Below are 23,935 nucleotides of genomic sequence, written 5' to 3'. Positions count from 1 at the left end.
AATGGTCATAGGAACATACATATCGATAATTACCTTAAACGTGAATGGATTAAATGCTCCAGCCAAAAGACACAGGCTCGCTGAATGAATACAAAAAAAAGACCCATATATATGCTGTCTACAAGAGACCCACTTCAGACCTAGGGACACATACAGACTGAAAGTGAGGGCATGGAAAAAGATATTCCATGCAAATGGAAATCAAAAGAAAGCTGGAGTAGCAATGCTCATATCAGATAAAATAGACTTTAAAATAAAGAATGTTACCAGAGACAAGGAAGGACGCTATATAATGATCAAGGGATCAATCCAAGAAGAAGATATAACAAATATAAATATATATGTACCCAACATAGGAGCACCTCTATACATAAGGCAACTGCTAACAGCTGTAAAAGAGGAAATCGACAGTAACACAGTTATAGTGGGGGACTTTAGCACCTCACTTACACCAATGGACAGATCATCCAAAATGAAAAAAATAAGGAAACAGAAGCTTTAAATGACACAATAGACCACCACATAGATTTAATTGTTATTTATAGGACATTCCATCCAGAAACAGCAGATTACACTTTCTTCTCAAGTGTGCTCGGAACATTCTCCAGGATAGATCACATCTTGGGTCACAAATCAAGCCTCAGTAAATTGAAGAAAATTGAAATCATATCAAGCATCTTTTCTGAGCACAGTGCTATGAGAGTAGAAATGAATTACAGGGGAAAAAAACGTAAAAAACACAAACACATGGAGGTTAAACACTGCGTTACTAAATAACCAAGAGATCACTGAAGAAATCAAAGAGGAAATCAAAAAATACCTAGAGACAAATGACAATGAAAACACGATGATCCAAAACCTATGGGATGTAGCAAAAGCAATTCTAAGAGGGAAGTTTATAGCTATACAAGCCTACCTCAAGAAACAAGAAAAATCTCAAATAAACAGTCTAACCTTAACACCTAAAGGAACTAGAGAAAGAAGAACAAACAAAACCCAAAGTTAGCAGAAGGAAAGAAATCATAAAGATCAGAGCAGAAATAAATGAAATAGAAACAAAGAAAACAATAGCAAAGATCAATAAAACTAAAAGCTGGTTCTTTGAGAAGAAAAACAAAATTGATAAACCTCTAGCCAAACTCATCAAGTAAAAGAGGGAGAGGACTCAAATCAATAAAATTAGAAATGAAAAAGGAGAAGTTACAACAGACACTGCAGAACTACAAAGCATCCTATGAGACTACTACCAGCAACTCTATGCTAAAAAAATGGACAACCTGGAAGAAATGCACAAATTCTTAGAATGGTATAACCTTCAAAGACTCTACCAGGAAGAAATAGAAAATATGTACAGACCAATGACAAGTAATGAAATTGAAACTGTGATTAAAAATCTTCCAACAAACAAAAGTCCAGGACCAGATGGCTTCACAGGTGAATTCTATCAAACATTTAGAGAAGAGCTAACACCCATCCTTCTAAAACTCTTCCAAAAAATTGCAGAGGAAGGAACACTCCCAAACTCATTCTATGAGGCCACTATCACTGTGATACCAAAACCAGACAAAGATACTACAAAAAAAGAAAATTACAGACCAATATCACTGATGCATACAGATGCAAAAATCCTCAACAAAATACTAGCAAACAGAATCCAGCAACACATTAAAAGGATCATACACCATGATCAAGTGGGATTTATCCCAGGGATGCAAGGATTCTTCAATATATGCAAATCAATCAATGTGATACACCATGTTAACAAATTGAAGAATAAAAACCATATGATCATCTCAATAGATGCAAAAAAAGCTTTTGACAAAATTCAACACCCATTTATGATAAAAACTCTCCAGAAAGTGGGCATAGAGGGAACCTACCTCAACATAATAAAAACGATATATGACAAACCCACAGCAAACATCATTCTCAATGGTGAAAAGCTGAAAGCATTTCCTCTGAGATCAGGAACAAGACAAAGATGTCCACTCTCACCACTGTTATTCAACGTAGTTTTGGAAGTCCTAGCAACGGCAGTCAGAGAAGTAAAAGAAATAAAAGGAATACAAATTGGAAAAGAAGAAGTAAAACTGTCAATGTTTGCAGATGACATGATACTATACATAGAGAATCCTAAAGATGCCAGCAGAAAACTACTAGAACTAATCAATGAATTTGGTAAAGTTGCAGGTACAAAATTAATGCACAGAAATCTCTTGCATTCCTATACGCTAATGATGACCTGAAAGAGAAATTAAGGAAACACTCCCATTTACTATTGCAACAAAAAAATAAAATACGTAGGAATATACCTACCTAGGGAGACAAAAGACATGTATGTAGAAAACTATAAGACACTGATGAAAGAAATTAAAAATGATACCAAAAGATGGAGAGATATACCATGTACTTGGATTAGAAGAATCAATATTGTGAAAATGACTATACTACCCAAAGCAATCTACAGATTCAATGTAATCCATGTTGAATTACCAATGTCATTGAAGTAGAGCAAAAACTCTTAACATTTGTTTGGAGACACAAAAGACCCCGAATAGCCAAAGCAGTCTTGAGGGAAAAATACGGAGCTGGAGGAATCAGACTCCCTGACTTCAGACTATACTGCAAAGGTTCCATAATCAAGGCGATATGGTACTGGCACAAAAACAGAAATGTAGATCAATGGAACAAGATAGAAAGTCCAGAGGTAAACCCACGCACCTATGGTCAACTAATCTATGATAAAGGAGGCAAGGATACACAATGGAGAAAAGACAGTCTCTTCAACAGGTGGTGCTGGGAAAACTGGACAGCTACATGGAAAAGAATGAAATTAGAACACTCCCTAACACCATACACAAAAATAAACTCAAAATGGATTCGAGACCTAAATGTAAGAGCGGACACTATAAAACTCTTAGAGGAAAACATAGGAAGAACACTCTTTGACATAAATCACAGCAAGATCTTTTTTGATCCACCTCCTGTAGTAATGGAAATAAAAACAAAAATAAACAAATGGGACCTAATGAAACTTCAAAGCTTTTGCACAGCAAAGGAAACCATAAACAAGACAAAAAGACAACCCTCAGAATGGGAGAAAATATTTGCCAACATATCAACAGACAAAGGATTAATCTTCAAACATATAAACAACTCATGCAGCTCAATATTAAACAAACAACCCAATCCAAAAATGGGCAGAAGACCTAAATAGACATTTCTCCAAAGAAGACATACAGATGGCCAAGAAGCACATGAAAAACTGCTTAACATCACTAATTATTAGAGAAATGCAAATCAAAACTACAACGAGGTATCACCTCACACCAGTTAGAATGGGCTTCATCAGAAAATCTACAAACAACCAATGCTGGAGAGGGTGTGGAGGAAAGGGACCCCTCTTGTACTGTTGGTGGGAACTTAAACTGATATAGCCACTATGGAGAACAGTATGGAGGTTCCTTAAAAAACTAAAAATAGAATTACCATATGATCCAGGAATCCCACTACTAGGCATATACCCAGAGAAAACCACAATTCAAAAAGACACATGCACCCCAGTGTTCATTGCAGCACTATTTACAATAGCCAGGTCATGATAGCAACCTAAATGCTGATCGACAGATGAATGGATAAAGAAGTTTGGTACATATATACAATGGAATATTACTCAGCCATAGAAAGGAACGAAATTGGATCATTTGTTGAGACGCGGATGGATCTAGAGACTGACATACAGAGTGAAGAAAGTCAGAAAGGGAAAAACAAATATCGTATATTAATGCATATATGTGGAACCCAGAAAAATGGTACAGATGAACCAGTTTGCAGGGCAGAAATTGAGACAAAGATGTAGAGAACAAACGTATGGACACCAAGCGGGGAAAGCGGCGGGGGTTGGGGGTGGTGGTGGGATGAATTGGGCGATTGGGATTGATATGTATACACTGATTTGTATAAAATTGATGACTAATAAGAACCTGCTGTATAAAAAAATAAAATAAAATTCAAAAATTAAAAAAAATAGTTTACCAGTTAATGTAATCAGAAGTATAATTTTTTTGTATGTATTTATGGTTATCAAAGGAATGTGAATTTGAATTAGAGTGATATATAGATACATACTGGAATATACAAGAATTTATAAAACTGTTCTTCCCTAGAGTTAATGTCATGTCATTTGTGTAACTATCCTTAATTAGATATAAAGTCAAAATATGATGAAGAAAGGAGTCTTCGAGAAGCTGCTGAACAAAAAGTGGCCCATCTAACAGAAGAATTAAACAAAGGAGCAACTATAATTCAAGATCTAAAGACTGAACTGGTAATTTAGAAGCCATTTACTAGAATGTACCTTATTTGAAATTGAAAAATTAAATATATACAGTGATGAAACATTTTTGGAAGTACAGCTTGAGTAGAATGGAGGAAAGAAAAAATTCCCTTTAGTTTTACCACGTAAATGTATATACTTTATATGATTTTTAAAGTAAAAGTGGAATTTTATGACATAATTTATGACATTAACATTTTTGTTGTTTCTCTCTTAATATCAAGTGTCTTTTTTAGTAGTGTCCATATTTGCATCTCTGATCTTACCATCCCTTGAACTTTAGTTTTATAAATTCATACTTTTAGGATACTTCTGATTGCATTTCTAGCTTTCATTTCAAATTCAACAAGTATAACATCAAGTCATCCTGTTTCCTCTGTAACTGTATTTCTGTCAGTGGTACCATGTATTTGCATCACTCTCCCCAGGCTTAACAACTTTGGGTCTGTCCTTGCCTCCTTTCTGTCCGTTATTTAGCACTCAAGAAATATGTGAATAAATGAATCAACTGTATTCAATCTGCAACAAACCCAAATTATGTTTATACCTGTTCCTTCTTCATGTTATTGACCAGTTTCCTAGGATAAAAAAATGAAGGAATTCAGCATTTATCAAGTGATTGTTATCACCAGTGGGTGTACTTTGTGAAGGAAAGGAAAGCAATTAAATCGCTAAGGATAATTGTGAATTTGTGATTTTGTACCTTGAGTGGTAATACTATTAAGTATAAGATAGAGCGGGAAAAGGAGAGGATGGTTGGGGGAAGACATCAGTGTTCGATGTTTGGAATCTAGTAATTGATATTAAAATTGTTTTATTTTGATTTCTTAGTAGTAAAACTATTTTAAAAATGTGTGTTGGGCTTCCCTGGTGGCGCAGTGGTTGAGAGTCTGCCTGCCGATGCAGGGGACACGGGTTCGGGCATCCCATATGCCGCGGAGCAGCTGGGCCTGTGAGCCATGGCCGCTGAGCCTGCGCGTCCGGAGCCTGTGCTCCGCAGCGGGAGAGGCCACAGCAGTGAGAGGCCCGTGTACCACAAAAAAAAAAAAAAAAGTGTGTTATTTTAGTTTCACTGTGATTTTTAATTAAAATGTGTTGCTTCACAGCTTCAGAGACCTGGAATAGAAGATGTTGCTGTGCTTAAGAAAGAACTGGTCCAAGTTCAAACGCTAATGGACAACATGACTTTGGAATGTGAGAGAGAATCTGAAAAACTCAAAGATGAATGCAGAAAGTTACAAGCAGAACATGCTCACTCACAGGTAATGAAGTTTAGTGCACTTAAATGAGATTGATGTTAACTTGTTTAGTGTGCACTCTTGAGTGAAGCCAGGATTTTTCCAAGTGACCTATCAAGCAGTATTTGCCTTTCTTTGATCTGGTCTGAGTAATATTTGTATATAGTCAATATGGTCTGATAGTCAATATTTTTAATCTTTGCTCTATGAAGCTAGAGACTTAGAGAAGAATGTTTGCATACAAGAGTATTATTCTGTTTAATAAATGATGTATATTGTATAGAAATTATATTTAAAGTTAAATTTGCTCCAGACTAGTCAGTAAGTAGTAATTAAGTTTATTTCAATTTGGTAGGGGTAAAGGAAGTATGATTTCATTGTCTTCATTTGTATAACCAATGTTGTTTAGAAAAAGTATTTAAGACTTATTTTCTATTTGACTTCTTTTTCATTTATCAGGTATTTAATTTTGTGGTTGAAAGAAGTCATAAAAATCATCTAGTCTAGCACTCCATCCAGGAATTCCCTTTATAGCATCTCTGATAAGTGATCTATAACTCTTGCTAGGTGGTGTAGGGGGTGCATATTTCTTCCTAAGTCAGCCATTCCATTGAGTTGACATTTGTTTCCCTATAATTTATATGCACTGGTTCCAGTTCTCAGAAATTAAACATAAAAATTGTTCTTTTCCACATGAAATATTTGAAGGCTGTTCATATTTACTCTGAGTTTTTTTCTCTTCCAGGATAAACATTGTCAGTTTCTTTTACTATTTCTTGCATGACTTTGGCCTGTAAATCCCTTATATAATTATGTCAGCATATGACAAACTCTAGGATGTATAGTAAATATATTTGCTTAAAAATGCCTTTGTCCTTCCTACTGTATCATAGGAGGTATTTTCTTATAACTAGTACTATGTGTAGTTCTTAAGCTCCCATATATGATGTGGACCTCTGTTTTTCATGTTTTCAGTTTAAAAAGTTAAGTTACAGTGACATTTCAACTTGTATCTCTTAGAGTTTTTCAGCTGGTGATCTAAAAGCCACTCTATTCATAATTAGTAACTTATTAATGAGCTATGGAGTATAAATATTATAGATAACCCATGTCAACCTTTATTTTAGTTCCTCCTATATCTTATCAGTGGAGGAATGGTGAAAGTTTATGGGTACAACATGCATAGGCATGTGAGGCTTTATGATGCTTAACATTTCAGACTTTAAAGTTTATGAACTTCAGGTGCAGATTTCCCAAAAGTGATCTTTGTAGCCCAATGACACATAGTACCACAAATTTTCAAATAATTCCAGGGAGTTCATGAGTTTATCAAAGCCAATAAAAAGCTCCTAATGTGTAATCAAGGAGAGGCTGAATCAAAGAAGTCTCATGAGGTAAAATCCCATCCAAATAATGCTTGAGTAGAAATTTCTTTTAACCCTGTAAGTTAAGTATTAAGTTTGTTTTATATTTAAGGAATCTGGGCTCAATGAGGTTAAATAACTTTTTCAAGGTCATGCACCTAACATAAAGAAGCTTGGATTAGAACTCAAGTTCTGTCTGAAACTCGTGTTCTTTCTATATCATGTTATTTCCCATTTTAGGTGGTCTGGTGATTGCCTTAGAAGTAAATTTGTGCTATTAATCTTGATCTAATACTTATTTTTATTACTTTTTATGTCTTGACATATTGTATATTTGTATTGAGTATAGCTTAAAATACTTCTGAGTTGTGTCTAATACCATTTCCATATGAAAAAAATTACTGTCTAAATATTCCATCTCATTTATTTGTTTATAACTGTTTTTAGCTTCTGCTTACTCCTTGAAAAATGGCATGTATTTTATTAATTTATTAAAATTCATTTCTATTTATTCTCAGTTAAGTGTGTTAGTGAATTATATAACTTGAACTTAATAGAAAAAAACCTATTTTATATATTACTGCTTTACTGAACCTAAAACATTGGAATCAGAAACAAAACAGTAAAAGGAATTAAAGAAACTAAAAATGTGATGATTTGTTTGGTATTTCTAGTTGAGGCTCAAGATATAACACCTGGTATTATACATTGTTAAATATGTTCCATTCCTTTCATTAAAAATATAACTTATGGGGCTTCCCTGGTGGCGCAGTGGTTGAGAGTCCGCCTGCCAATGCAGGGGACACAGGTTTGTGCCCCGGTCCAGTAAGATCCCACATGCCGCGGAGCGGCTGGGCCCGTGAGCCATGACTGCTGAACCTGTGCGTCCGGAGCCTGTGCTCCGCAATGGGAGAGGCCGCAACAGTGAGAGACCCGCGTACCGCAACAAAACAAAACAAAACAAAAAAATATAACTTACGAATTCATTGACATTTAAAAAATCTAGATATTTTAGAAGGCATATAGAAAAATAACTCATTCTAAAGCATTTAAAAGTACTTTTTAAATAATTAGCTTTTCTTTAGATCAGAAATTAAGGTTAATAAAAGGATTATTCCTAAAAATCTACATTATTAAAAATATCAAAGCTGTAATCAACTTATATTTGGTGTTGTCTTTAATGGAAATGATTTTTTAAGAATTTTATTTGTATTCCAAATATACTTTTTTTTTTTAATTTTTTTTTTTTTTTTTGTGGTACGTGGGCCTCTCACTATTGTGGCCTCTCCCGTTGCGGAGCACAGGCTCTGGACGCGCAGGCTCAGCAGCCATGGCTTATGGGCCCAGCCACTCCACGGCATGTGGGATCTTCCCGGGCCAGGGCATGAACCCGTGTCCCCTGCATCGGCAGGCAGACTCTCAACCACTGTGCCACCAGGGAAGCCCCAAATATACTTATTTGAATCCCAATGTTTAAAGCTAAAAAGGTTATAAAGAGATGGAATAAGTATGATTACACTCATGCATAGTTACTAAAGAGGGCATTTAAGTATCATTTAAAAGTAAGCTAGTATAAGAGATCAGATTTAGAGGTGTGTTTGGACTTTTTATTGTATGTTCAATGTGTACTTTTGTCAGTCTTGTCTTCCACCTTTCATCCATCATTTTATTTTATTTTTTTCTGCTTTCTAATGGAGATACTTAAACTTGAGGTAATGTGTTTTTGGAAGGCTTTTAATATTAGTACTACTTTTAATATAGCACCTTCTAGCACCATATGGCAACTTTGTGTTTTAAGGCAATCTCAGAACTTCAAACATATACTCATTTTTGTTTCATTAATCAAGCAAATTTTTAACCATCTTTAAAATGATTATTTACTAAAACTAGTAGAATATTAGGACAATAATTACAATCTTAAAGCACTAGCAGGAGGTTTGTGCAAAATATTTTTCCTTAATTATTTTGTAATTTAAAATTTTTTAGTAAAAATTTGATGTTAAATTCAATAACGTGGCTTCAAGGAAATGCAGACTATTTTATAGGGTCTTATATACTGTTTCCTTTTGTACAAATATCTTGTAACTTCTTGGAGATAGAATCACTCATTCCTTTAGCGAGTATTTTTTGAATGCCTGAGTGTCAGCAGCTATTTTATATGTGGGGAATACAACAGTGAATAAGATACAGTGCCTGCTCTCATAAAGCTTCTATTCCTTTGTGGAGACCAAATAATATATAAGTAAACCAAATCATGATAGGAAGTCAGTTAATGCTAAGTGCTATATAGAAAAACAAAGCAGGATATGGACAGTAGTGGGGCTGGCAATAACGTGGGACAATTTTAGATAGAATGATCAGGGAAGGTATCCTCAAAGAGGATACATGGGAGAAGAATGAAGTAAGCAAGAAGCAGGGTGAAAGAATTGGGAGCAGCATTCCCAGGAAGTGCAAGTGCTAAAGATCTCTAGGCACAGATGAGCTTGTACTATTAACTAGTGAGGACTGTCTATGTGACTTTAAGAACCTTCTTTTTGAATTTCACCCATAGTGATATTGCTATAGTGAATGTATTTATTTCCTTTGAAATTTTGTCTTTCTTCAGTCTTTATTTTTTTAAATAGAAACATATGATCACTGTCAAAATTAAAACGACTCATAATGTGCAGTAGAGAGGGTAAAAGTGTCCTATAATTCACTCCTGTTCCTCCCCTTCCCCATAACTAAAATGTACCTTTAGGTGTATACTTTTCCCACATCTTTCTTTTTTCCCCCCTTGAGTAAAGTGAAAAATTTTAAATGCTTGCTTTTATATTTTAAAAAATTCTAGTTTAAAAACATATACATATTTAGTGTACGAAGAATACATTATAAAATTATTTATGTTACTGTATCTAAAAGGTATAAGATATAACAAAATAATTTTGGATACATTTGCTTTACATTTTCTTTGTTTAGTTCCTTTTATATGTTGGCATTTATCAGCAAGATAGATACTAGATAGATGTTACACGTGGCTAACTGTATCTTATAAACTTTAATGTGGAATCATGGTACTTTAATGAAATATACTCAAAATTTGCATTTTAGTACACTGTTACTTATTTCTGTTTATTATGTGTGAGATATTCTAGTAATTCCTTTGAAAGAGAGTTAAAAGTAGGGATTTAAATACGATAATTTATTTTCCTGTGTGATAAGTAGGCATTTGTACTACAAGATTAAAACATACTAATTTAAAGTAGCTGGATTGTTCCTAATATTTTTATTAACATCCATAATATTGCTAATAGAAAGTGATTCTGAGATTCAAAGTTGTTAGACATAGCAAATTGAAACAAACTTCCAATACCTATATCCATTTCAATGTTACATGGCCAGTTCAAGACAGGAAGTGTTTAGGATACACTTTTTACTTGAACACAGTTAAAAATACATGAATATTTAAACATTTTCTTCTTTGAAGTATATTTTATATACATGTTTTCCTTAAAAAATCAGGTCATAAACGTATCTCAGACATGCTGTCATTCCCCAAAACATTTTTGAAACCTCTTTTTATTGACTTTAAACCAGTTTGGAAAGCACTCAAAAAACTAGTTTCATTAATTTATGGTTATTAAAATAAGCCCAAGTGCTTGATCATTCAGTTCAGTTACCTTGTTTACTAGTTTCTAAAACTTTATACCTGCATCCATTATCCTTATACCTTCATCCACAGTGGATTTGGTTTTATTATAATGAGAATCCTTTAACAAAAAAAAGGGCCACAGGGCTTACCTGGTGGCGCAGTGGTTGAGAGTCTGCCTGCCGATGCAGGGGGCATGGGTTCGTGCCCTGGTCCGAGAGGATCCCACATGCTGCGGAGCGGCTGGGCCCGTGAGCCATGGCCGTGGGGCCTGCGCATCCGGAGCCTGTGCTCTGCAACGGGAGAGGCCACAAAAGTGAGAGGCCTGCGTACTGCAAAAAAACAAACAAACAAACACAAAAGGGCCACACATTCTGGAAGGCTTTCCAAAAGAAGTAGCAAAAGATCACTTGGCATTATTGTCACAATAAATTAGTAGCCTTCTAAGATTTTTTCCTTGAAGATGGAAATACTCACTTGTAATATATGATATAGGTAACTGCCAATGTGTTCATTTAAAAAAATTAAGAAATTCATTGTATTCATATTATAGTTTATTTACTGATGAAGAATATAGGCAATGAAAATAATCGTAACGTTAAGAATGTAAAAAGTAAAGCCAGTAAGCAGTATTGGAAATGAAAACGTTCTGTTAATATCACTTGTAGGAAACCATACTTAAAAGGCAGTACTTAGTTTCTCTCTAGTGGTTGAAGCTTTCATGTATAGGAAGCTTGTATTTCCAGGCTCTTTGCTTATCTTTCTCTTACCTTATTTATTAAATGATTAAACCATTGTTTTCATAATAGACATTAATTTTCATTTAAACAATATTAAATGCATTAAAGCAAATTCATACCCAGCTATTCTTCATGATCATAGAGTGATCCAGGTTAATAAAACTATATATAGCTTCTGTTTGATAACTTCTTTGGACAAATACTTTCCATTACAGTCCAAAAGATGATTCACCACTTTCAAAGGTAATTCTATGTTGGTTGTTGCATTTAACATGATTTTGAAGTAAAAAAAAAAGGCTGTGCACAGAAACTGGGAGAAAATATAGGCATAACTTGCATATCCTTTTTATTTATTTTTTATTTTTTATTTTTTTTGCGGTACGCGGGCCTCTCACTGTTGTGGCCTCTCCCGTTGCGGAGCACAGGCTCCAGACGCGCAGGCTCAGCGGCCATGGCTCACGGGCCCAGCCGCTCCACGGCATGTGGCATCTTCCTGGACCGAGGCACTAACCCGTGTCCCCTGCATCGGCAGGCAGACTCTCAACCACTGCGCCACCAGGGAAGCCCGCGTATCCTTTTTAAATTCAGGAGGATTAAAGTATAGAATTTAAAGCCAGTAAAGTCAAGTTTGCAGTTTGGTGCTTACTTCAGACACATGTCAACTTTTCATTTCATGTATTATTAAATAAATGAAGTATATTTTGGATAAATTTTAAAAATTAATTTTCAGCCAGAAAAGATGTAGGGCTGGTAAGATAAAGAATCAGGTTGAAATTTCTGAGTTATTTCAGTTCAACAACAATGACAAAGATCTATGTAATCTGAAAACCTTTGGATGCTTCCACTTCCTTTTTCATTTTAGTTTGCTCTAATTTTTTTTTTTTCCTTTTAGGCCACAATAAACCAGCTGAGGAGTGAACTTGCCAAAGGCCCTCAGGAAGTTGCTGTGTATGTGCAGGAACTACAAAAACTTAAAAGTTCAGTTAATGAATTAACACAAAAAAATCAGGTAAGAATTTAGAAACTACATATAATGGTGAATTGATTTTATAGATCTTAAACTTTAATCTTGTGTATGTTATTTATATATTGGCACAGTACAGTATGACTTGTTCTGTGTGGGTTTTTTTATTTAAGTGTTATTTACATTCACATTGTTATGCAACCAATTTCAGAAGTCTTTTCATCTTGCAAAACTAAAACTCAAGACTCATTAAACAACTCCCCATTCACTGTCTCCCCTGCCCCAAACCCCTTCTACTTTCTATATCTATGAATTTACTATTCTAAGTAACTCATGTGAGTGGAGTCATACAGTATTTGTCTTGTTGTGTTTGGCTTATTTCACATAGGATAATGTCCTCAAGGTTCATTCATGTTCCTGCCTTTTTAAGGTTATATTACATTGTATGTATATATTGTATTATCTATCATCTGTTGCTTCCTTCTTTTGGCTAGTTCTATTGTCAATAGTGCTGCTCTCAACCTGGGTATACAAATATCTATTTGTGATCCTGCTTTCAATTTTTTTTGGGTAGATACCCAGAATTGGAATTGCTGGATCGTACTGGTAATTCTATGTTCAGTTTTTTGAAGAAGTCACCATACTGTTTTCCATAGTGGCTGTATCATTTTAAATTCCCATCAACAGTGCACAGGGATTCAACAGTTTCTTCACATCCTTGCCAACATTTGTTATTTTCTGTGATTTTTATTTCTTTTTTTTTTGAGTGTTAAGGTGGTATCTCCTCATGGTTGATTTGCATTTCCCTAATGATTAGGAGGTTGATCATCTTTTCATATGCTTGTTGGCTATGTAATTTTCTTTGGATTGTTTGTGTTTTTGTGTTGAATTGTAGGAATTCTTTATATGTTTTTGATATTAACCCTTTATCAGATATATGATTTGCAAATATTTCCTCTTAGGTTGCCTTTTCACTCTGTTGATTGTATCTTTTTATAAAGGAAAAACGCTCCTATGTGTCTCTACTCTCAATACTGTACTGCACCTTCACTTCTGACATCAGATGTGAGGGTGTTCCGTATATTAACAGTTCTCAACACCCGCTGGGTGTCCTACAGTTTAGCTCAGTTCTTACACTGCTTACCTGGAGCTAGCATCAGATTCCACAGATGAAGGGTGCAGTCCTGCAGGGCTGCCTGAGCACCCCAACCCCACCTCCGCCACACATCCCAATTCAGACACCAATTGAAAGTCCAGCTTGTTACTTGTACTTCTGACCAACTGGCTATAAATGGGAGGTTCCCAATCCCCTGCCTTCGGTGTGATTAATTTGCTAGAGTAACTCACAGAATTTGGGAAGACATTTTACTTACTAGATTACTGGCTTATTATAGATGACCATAACCTAAGAACAGTGAGATGGAAGAGATGCATAGGGTGAGATATGTGTGAAAGGGTTTGAAACTTCCATGCTTTCTCTGGGTGCTCTCCACGTGTTCACCAACTCAGAGTCTCTCAAAACCCTTTCCTTCCTACACGGATATGATTGATTAAATCATTGACCACTGATGATTAATTCAACCTTTAGCCCCTCTTCCCTCCCTGGAGGTCAGGGTGGGACTGAAAGTTCTAACCCTTTCTTCAAGGTTGGTTCCCCTGGCAACCAACCCCCATCCTTAGGGCTTTCTAAAAAAATCACCTCATTAATACGAACTCATAGGTGGTTGAAAGGGGCTTGTTAGGAATAACAAAGGATATCTTTATTGCTCTTATCACATAGGGAATTCCTGGGGCTTTAGGAGCCTGGTTCCAGAAATGGGGACCAAGACCAAATGTATATTTTACAGTATCACACCTTTGATGCACAGAAGTTTTAAATTTGAGAGAATTCAGTTTATCAATTTTTTGTTGTTGTTGCTATGCTTTTGCTGCCATATCCAAGAAATCATTGCTAAGTTCAGCGTCATGAAGCTTTTCACCTATGTCTTCTTCTAATAGTTTTATAGTTTTAGGTCTTTGACTCATTTTGAATTAATTTTTTTTATAGTGTAAGGTAAGGGTCCAGTTTCATTCTTTTGCATATGGAAATCCAGTTTTCCCAGCCCCATTTGTTGAAAGGACTGTCCTTTTCCTATTGAATGGTCCTGGAGCCCTTGTTGAAAATCATTTGACCATGTATGTGAGTGTTTATTTCTGGGCTCTCTAGTCGTCCTCTGTTGGTCTATATGTCTTTCTTTATGCCAGTACCACATTGTTTTGACTACTGTATGTTTCAATAAGTTCTGAAATCAGAAAGTATGAGACCTCCAACTTTGTTCTTATTCTGTATTCTGTAATGTTAATATTTTCCGCCTTGGTTCTTTAAAGATGAGCAACAGATAATATTTAGTTTTGGGATAGGTCAGGTATTGGTATCAATACTTTTTTTTCCCATGTCTTTACTTCTTTGGTGGTGGAGGAATAGGAAGTTATTAAATCTTTTTACTCAAAGGTATGGTGAATTTGTTGGCTTTGCTTTAATGACTTACTTAATTCTCATGTGCTTTTACATTTAATCTGTTGTGATGTGTTTGAAGCGTGTGAAGAAAATTTAGTCTCACAGATGTGTAGTTGGAAAAGGGAGGACTATCTTAATAGCCTTTTCAGATAATTGTAGCTATTTTTATTTGATATTATACTGAAACTAAAGTATAGTTTCTCAAAAGTTAATTACAGTGTAGAATCTGAAACCATAGTAATGCAGTTTTTGTACTTTGTAACAATAAAATTTTTTCCTCTGTCTTGCCTTTTGAATGGGTCTTTCCTGTGCATGATTTTGTAACATTATGCATTAGTCATGTGGAAAATATTGGTTCACTGAGTTATGCAGATTTTTTCCCCAAATATTGACACATTTCATTGTACAATATAAAACTAATCACATTTGTCAATATCACCATCAATCTTAGAATACTTTATAGGTATGAGGAAGTGTCAAGCTCATGGTGGTGGATACAAGTTTTCCAAAATCCTAAGCTTCATTTGGAAGCTTGAATTTTATCATTGGCAACCAATACTATCAGTTCTATCCTTTGAAGTGACAGATTTTCTTCCTCCCCAAATCTGAATAGTCATAGTTTGTCTGTCATTCTTAAAAATGGTGTTTCATGGAAAAAAGCAACTAGCTCAGTTTATAATTCAATCACATAAATGCTCTTCTGTATGACAGTTATATTATTTGGTATGCAGCAGAAGTGACCCAAATATACTTCCTATTTTTTCGCAGTTTTTCTTTTTTCTTGCTATTTCAAATATTGTGGCTATGAACATTCACATACAAATCTCATGCATTTGTGTAAGAATTTCTCTGTTACGTAGTCTCATGTGAAATTGCTGGGTTATAGGCTATATACATAATCAAATTTACTAGATGATCCCAAACTATTTTCCAGAGTAATTATACCAGTTTACCATTGTCCATTTTTCTGTATACTCCTGGTGCTGACTGGTTTTTAAAATTTAATCTTTTTTAAGTTTTATGAAAACCTCTGTGTCTCCCTACCCCCTTTTTTCCCCTCCTGTCAAGCTATATGTAGAAAACTTCCACATATACTCTAGTTTTATCTTTGTCCCTCAGTTTGATTTTTAATTCCTTTGAGCTCAGAGTTGACCTTCTACCTCTTGGAAATTTACCAGAGGTGTACACACAACAGATGTTTATGTTTATGATCAGTGTAATTTATTTTGTATTTTTGAAACATTAAACTATTAATAAGGGATAATGAAGCACAGATTGTGTGTGTATATATATATATATATATTCACACATGCATATATACATTCACACTATTAAAGGAAGTACTATGTTTTTTTTTATGAATAATACATGGACTCAAGACGGTTTAGTGTGGTAAAATTAGGATATTTTTGATTAGGGAATAATAGGATTTTCTACTAATCTTAATAATCTTTACATAAGTAAGACTTCAAATTTTTTTTCGAAGTGTTTTCCTGTTTAGGATTTTTTTCACTGGTTAGAGCAAGCACAGATGTGCATCTACCTTTTTTTTATTATCATTGCTCCCCCACCTCTCCTCACCCAAGTCCTTGGCAAACCATGATTGTTGACAGTGATGATATCCAAGTGTTATGAATTTGGAAATCTCTGTGCCTGGTCTTTTGAAGGCTATTAATGAAATGCCTTGGGCAGCTTTTATGGGTCATAGGCAGCATCAAGGTGGATAGATAACATTATAAAATATAATGAATTGAAAAAATAGTTACTTTTGTGTTAATGTCAAGATTTTCAGCATTAAACCAGTGTTTTTTTAATCACTGGCTTTGAAAACTTAAAAGCAAGCCAGGAATCTTGAAGAAATTTCCTTTCTAGTTTCTAATAAGAATCATATGCTGACATTTAAACAAAATCCTGCAGCTCAATTTAATTAACTATTTCCATATAAATTCTGAACAAAATCATATGCTTATTTAAAGCTACTAATATGATCAATATAGGTCATTGTAAGAGATTGAGTTATTTTTTGGGTCTCACCTCTTACCCATTTTCCATCCTTCATTGCTCTCCGCTTTTCCACAGTCTCAGTGTTAAGATGTTCATAGGCCAAAGCAGAAGCCAGATATGGCAAGTAGTTGTATTGCTGTATATTACCACTGTATTGCAAAGTGGTATATTGAGATGAACAGCATAGTACAGTGGTGAAAGGCATGTTTAAATCCCAGCTTTGTCACTGACTGGCTGTAACCCAGAGCCTCTCAAAGTCTCTGTCCTCTTCTGCTAAGAAGTACTGTTATACTTATTTGCCTCTTAGGATTGATATGAGTATTAAAAAAATTAATAGATGTTGAAGTGCTTAGACCACTGCCTGGCTTAGAGTAAGCACCTCAGTGAATGTTTGTTGTTACTGTTTTTATTTACTGTAAGTTTTGTGATGCAGAGTTGAGTCAGGACCAAGGTGGATGTTTTCCTAACTTACTTCCTAGTAAATCAGGAAAGACTCTTGTTGAAGACATAACTTTTTAGCTTACTCTTGTTTTTTTTTTTTTTTTTTTTTTAAATTAATTAATTAATTAATTTTTGGCTGTGTTGGGTCGTCATTGCTGTGTGTGGGCTTTCTCTAGTTTTGGTGCGCGGGGTCTGCTCTTTGTTGCAGTGCACGGGCTTCTCATTGAGGTGGCTTCTGGTTGCGGAGCACGGGCTCTTGGAGTGCAATCTCAGTAGTGGCGCTCGGGCGCGGGCATAGTTGCTTCGCAGCATGTGGGAGCTTCCCAGACCAGGGATTGAACCCATGTCCCCTGCATTGGCAGGCGGATTCTTAACCACTGCACCACTAGGGAAGTCCCTTTAGCTTAGTCTTTAAGGATGCTTAGGAGCATGTCACATGGCAGAGGGGTTAATGGCATTTCATTTTGAGAGCTAGATACAGAAGGCATGGGGACATGTAAGAGCACAAAATATAAGATGTTGGAGAGATACAAGTAGTTCAGTTTGTTTTTTCTCACAAAGCTGTTTTGAGGAACAAACGAGATGAGATCCTTGAAACCGCTTTGTAAGCTATCAAACAATAAAAAATGCCATTCTTTTTGCATTTCTTCTCATTACCTGGGCTAGTAACAAGTGAATAACAGAGTCTAATACAGGGAAATTGTCTCTGTGAGGAAATATGTTGAAAGAACAATTGGTGTGGAAATCAAAAGAGGACTGGACATTCGGAAGGAAAGAATTTTGCTTACTAAAATGATAATTATGAGTTAAGCTTAACATTCATTTTATAATTTAAACTTGAATAGTGTATGCTTTGGGAAGCCTGAATTGACTCATGGAGTGTCTGAATTGTGTTGTGAAAACTTTATTGGACTTAGAATCATCATATGTGACTCTGCTACCTGGCCAAGTCATATCAGGTTCTTTCAGCTTTAGCTTCTTCATCCACAGAATGGGGATGATAATGTCTATATCATCTTTTGTTGTAAGGATTAATATGGAGAAGTGAAAGTGCAATTACTGTTTTCTTTAATGGATTCTACTGTACTTTAAAAAAATCAATCTTCAAAAACCATATATTCACTAGACTTTTTGCTTCAGATTCCATGAGAAGACCATAATTAAGGATAAACAGTTTGTGATACTAGATATAGTAAGCATTTTGCATATAAAAATATATAATGTGAGTGGATTAGGTTATTTAAAAAGAAAGTGTTTTAGGTTCTTTTAAATAAAATTTAATTATCTCATCTGTGAAATAAAGTAGGAAGATTTTGATTAATTTTTTAGGATAAGTGAATTTTAAAGTGAATGGTTATAATGTATTTTTGCTTCTTAAAGAGTAAAGCTGTCTGAGGGGTCCTTTATGTATAGAACTAGTAGGATTACTTGGGCACTTTATGAGTAAGCCTATGAGGAAGGCTCACTACCTCACTACTAGACTTAATTTTTGTAGCATGTTTTAAAATTATATCCCACCCAAGTATTTGTGAGCATGGTTGCATTCATAGAATTTAGTAACTTAGAATTTTCTTTGAAAAGATGCAAGTCATTTATAATGATCAATGAATAGACTTAATTTAGCTTATGAATTCTAAAATAAATATTATTTTCTTAAAAGAAAAAGTATGAAATCAAGTCAAGAAAGATGTGGAGTTACTAACGAGTAAGACAAAAAATGTTTATAAAAAGAGAACTTTCCTAACAAGTAGTTTGACTCAAAATTATTATTTTTTTCTCTAGTCTTTTGGCTCTACCTCTTTTGTTCTGTGTCTGTTGGTCAGTCAAGACACATTTCTTTGCTAATTTTGCTGAAAACTTCCGGGTGCTCTTTTTACTTTGTCTCCCACTTTGTCTTTCTTACATATACTGATATCTTTTTGACACTGCTTTTTCTATAGTATATTTATACTTGGTAATTTACATTAATGACCTTTTTCTCAGACACGTGTTTAAGAACCATTACTGCTGCCTTTCCCACTCTATTATCTAAACTTATGACTCCCCTGTGTCCCCTCTTGCAACTTATTTGTCTTTTCCTTTGTGTCTTTTTGTATAGAGCAGATGGCATGAGTCATGTATATATATACCTTGTTCTTAACTCCTCTCACTACTTTACCAAGTTCAAACTTTGTTTTCAGGTGATTTTAACTTACTAGTTAGCCCCACCTGACTTTGCTCTTTTCATTTAAAAAAAAATTGTGCACTGGAGAAATTTAACACAGCTTTTGTATTAATCTATGTTTGTTTGTGCATTATGTTTTAACTTAGAAAAAAATTTTTTAAATGTGTTTCATTTAGATTATAGTCTGTTTAAAGGCCAGAAGTTTTGCTTGCCCTCCACTATTTCTGTATTATCCCCTTCTAGCACACTGTATATAAAGATGAGTATAATAAATGTCCATGATTGACTCATCAGGTGCTTATAGTGGCTTCTTTTCCTGGCTATCTTTCTTACAGAGTTGAGTCAAAATTCTGATCCATATCTTGTATGTAAATATCTTGACTAAAAATGTTCAATATTAGTAGTAAAAACTCCACTGAGCCCAGACTTTAACATTTGATTAGGCTGGTTGATCCAGATCTTTGATTGGAGGTGTCATTTTTATATTTTGTACTTGATAGTATTGAGTAAAATAACAAATATAAGGCAGGTAAGTGATATTTTTAGATCACTGTTTTACACACCTAGAAAGAAATTTGAGTAAGTCTTAAACTTGTGACTCTTAAAAATGATGTTTGTCAAGAAGAGCAAAAATGAGGAATCGGTAGAATCAGGCATACTAGAGCAGTAAATGGTATTGTTATTGCTAAAGCTCTTACCAATTATGAAATTTCAAAGCCAAAAATCAGAATTACCATATTGTTACTTAAAGTAATTTTTGATAATAGAGGGGTAGTTTCAATTTTTAACTCAAATGGGAGATTATAAATATGTTGCATAGCCTAAAGAATCTAGTTAGTAGATTTTAGTGTTTTCATTTTATGTCAAAATTTTGTTGGTAATTCTTAAATTATATTAATTTATATTAATAGAGCTTAGTCAAGTAGACCAGTAATAAAATCATAAGTATATAACAATTTAATTCTTCTCTATTAAAATATTTTCACTGTTTATATTATAATATTTACTAAAACATTTAGTAGGAAATGATATTGCTCTAAAGATTATTTGAATAATTAGAATAATTAAAAATATTAGGAAAGGAAAAGAAAATATTAGGAAAAGAAAAAAATTGTTAAATTGTTATTTCAGAACTTGACTGAAAAGTTGCAGAAGAAAGAACTGGACTATACTCAGTTAGAGGAGAAACATAATGAAGAATGTATGAGTAAAAAGAATATACAAGCAAACCTTCATCAAAAAGACCTAGATTGTCAACAGCTTCAGTCAAGGTTATCTGCATCTGAAACCTCACTGCAGAGAATACAGGCAGAGCTAGGTGAAAAGGGAGAGGCTACTCAAAAGCTCAAAGAAGAATTATCAGAAGTGGAGACCAAGTACCAGCATCTTAAGGCAGAGTTTAAACAGCTACAACAACAGAGAGAAGAAAAGGAACAGCATGGATTACAACTCCAAAGTGAAATTAATCAAGTAAGAGCTGTTAACTTTTATTTATTGTAATTCCCCCTATGGTTTCTTCTTAGTGTGTTTGATGGTTGTTTGATCATAATATAGTTCATTAAAAAAGTTGTCATTTAAAAAAAATAACTCTTAATTTTCACAACCTGTAGTATTGAGTCAGATCTCATTTCTGTTAATTTCAATTTCCCTTAAAATGATAGTATCTATCATATAGTATTATTGTGAAGTGTTTATGAATTAATACATATAAATTGCTTAGAATGGTACCTGGTGCGTGGTAGGTACTCAGCAGATATTAGCTATTATAATAATTCAAATTGTTGATCATTCTTTTATTTAAAAATTCTTATCTTTTTTCTTTTCTTGTTACTAAATTTTAAAAATATAATTACTGTTAAACCAATAATATAAAAATTAGATATTTTAAAAGAAGAAAACAAATTAGTCCTAACAACTATTTTTTATAGGTAAATAATATCTATCAGAAGAAGTTTCATGGAAGTTTTGACTTTGCCATTAACTTAATTTCTGATTGACTTTGCCATTAACTTAATTTCTGAATTCTCTATTCTAATTATTTCTTATAGGTAACATTAAAGTTGGTAGACAAATGGAAATTTGCGGGAGATTAAAGTCCTCAGCCACTTTTTTTTTTGATAATTTTCAACTATTTTCATTTATAGGGCAGTGATACTTGGCTTTTGTGGCATCAGTCCTCTGTCTTCTTAGCCTGAGATACTCTTCCTATTTCTCTTCTCCGCTTGTCACTTTTCCAGAAATCTTTTTCTGCATATTGCCACTTCTCACCACCACCCCCTCCAGAGATGGCTTAAGCATTTACATATCTTGATTGTTTTACTTATCACAGTATAGTATATTATCATAACTTATGTATCCTTCTTCACTAGACTCTGAACTCTTCAGGTGCAGAGACAATGTCTTATTCATTTTTTATCCCAACTACCTGGCATTTTGCTGATTAATCAGCAGATGTTTTAGTAAGTAAGTGAATGAACAAATGCAGGCATTCATAATCGAAGGAAACAGGCTTGGGGATATCAATGAATAACTTAGATATTTGCCTTTCAGTTCAAATGAACAAATGGGGCATTTATGGTTTCTAAAAGACACTATACCTTGTTTATTAGGAGATACAGAAATGAAAAAGGAAGCAGTACCTACCTTAAATGATTATGTAAATCTCATTGAGGATGAGGCAAGTACTATCCTATACCAATGAATGTGAGAATTAAAATAAAATGATCTCATATACCATGGGACTTGGAAGAGTTCCTCTCCTGTTTTCTCCCCCCCCCCATAGTACTTCATATTGTATAATTATTTTGTCCTGTTAATGTGATCAAGAAAAGCTTTGTGTGAGAGAGAGGTGGTGCTTGAAATTGTGAATATTGGATGGGTTTCGACAAGTAGCAGTTTGAAGGCAGGAGGGTCTTCCAGGCAGAAAGGTAAACTAGAGGCAGGGAAGTATTACAAGAACCGGGGAGGGACATGCATTTGCTCCGAGGATAGGGTATGTGTAATAGTAGTGGACTATTTTGAATCCAAAGAGCAGTTGGAAGTTTATTATGCAGACTTTTGAATAGCAGGCTGAGGAATTTGGGTTTCATTTGGTTGTCAGTGGGTGGAGGGGCATCAGGAATTTTTGAGAACCTACTCAAACAATATTTTTATTCCAAGACTTGAGTGTACCTAATTATTTGGTTTCGTCACAATTCTGTACAAAATAAAGAGGTTGTACTGAAGACCCTGAAGTGATACCATTTATCTTCTCTTCAGCATGCTGTCTGGATTCTACCTTCAAAGCCTGACTCAGATCTGTCCACTTCTCTTCATCTGTACTGCCACTACCCTTCATCTCAGCTGCTGCCATTGCTCACCTGGGCTACTGTTAGCCTTTTTACAGGTTTCCTATTTCTAGAGACCTCCTTAGTCTATTCTCCGTATGGAAGCCAGAGGCCTTGTTTTAAAAGGTGAAGGATATCACTTTGTTCCTCTGCTTAACAACCTCAGTGGCTTTGCTTACACTTTGAATTGAATCCAAATATCTTACTTGGTCATGCAAGCACTTGTGTGTAGTATGGTCCACACTATGTCTGTTTTCAAGCTTGTCTCCAACATGTGAAGCAGCCATACTGATCTCCTTTCAGTTCCTCAAACACTCCCAGCACTTCAAAGTACTTTCTTGCCTTAGGTCCTTTGCCCATGTTTTTTTCTTAGAGTGTTCTTGATTTCAGTTCTTCATAAGGCTTGCTCAGGTATTGTTTCCTCAATAAAGCTTTTCTGGACCACTCTATTTCAGTAGCTTATTTTCCATTTATTCTGTACCCTACTTTATTCCAGCAAGCTTCTTCTTTATAATACTTTATATTGTATAGTTAGTTTACTTGCGTATTATCTACCATTCCCTTTGGACGGTGAGCTGCTTAATTTGAGGAATCTGTTTTATTCTGTACTCTATCAGCCTCTATACTTAGAGCTTTCAGTAAGTATTTATTGGAAGAATGGAAGTGAGCCTCACCTTAAACCTTCTTTCAGCGTCCTTAAGGAGTGTAGGGATGAACTGGGTTTGTTTTGCTCTCCACTGTATCCTCAGCTCCCATATCAGTGCTGACAAAAATAGATAGCTGTCAATTGTCAACAAAGGACTTGAAAACAAAGTACCCCATATTCTTCATATTTGTGTTTGTGAGCACTTTAAAAATAGCCACAGATGTGCAGATGTGTTATGTAATTAAACAATTAGTCATCAATTTACTTTTTTTAATTTTTAAAAAATTTTATACAATTTTTAAAGGTTTGTTTTTCTTTACAGTTATCATGAAATATTGGCTGTTGTACAGTATGTCCCTGAGCCTGTCTAACCCAGTAGTTTGTACCTCCCACTCCCCAACCCATGTATCCAACTTAATTTTAAAAGATTATCTAACATGCCATCTCAAATAGCATAGTGGTTTATGAGTGTGGATTTAAGAGCCAGCTTTCTGAGTTCCAGTTCTGTGGCCTACAAGCTGTGTGAGCTTGGACAAGTTATTTAATTTGTACCTCAGTTTGCTCATCTATCAAAAAGAGGATAAGAA

The 23,935-nt window shown here is 34.6% G+C and overlaps 1 protein-coding gene across 4 annotated transcripts in view; it reads left to right on the top strand.

Moving 5' to 3' along the window:
• Positions 1–23,935, top strand: part of EEA1 (early endosome antigen 1) — a 525,485-nt gene that overhangs the window by 449,036 nt on the left and 52,514 nt on the right. For all 4 annotated transcript variants that reach the window (XM_082635349.1, XM_082635350.1, XM_082635351.1 and 1 more), the window contains 4 exons: positions 4,206–4,327; positions 5,443–5,598; positions 12,199–12,315; positions 20,508–20,846. In XM_082635349.1, coding sequence (XP_082491475.1) covers positions 4,206–4,327; positions 5,443–5,598; positions 12,199–12,315; positions 20,508–20,846 — 734 coding nt within the window. The remainder of the gene's footprint in view (positions 1–4,205; positions 4,328–5,442; positions 5,599–12,198; positions 12,316–20,507; positions 20,847–23,935) is intronic.

The sequence above is a fragment of the Mesoplodon mirus genome, assembly GCF_964341445.2.
Source record: "Mesoplodon mirus genome assembly, chromosome: 11".
In the NCBI taxonomy this organism is placed as follows: domain Eukaryota; kingdom Metazoa; phylum Chordata; class Mammalia; order Artiodactyla; family Ziphiidae; genus Mesoplodon; species Mesoplodon mirus.
This window is presented reverse-complemented; position numbering and strand designations above follow the sequence as displayed.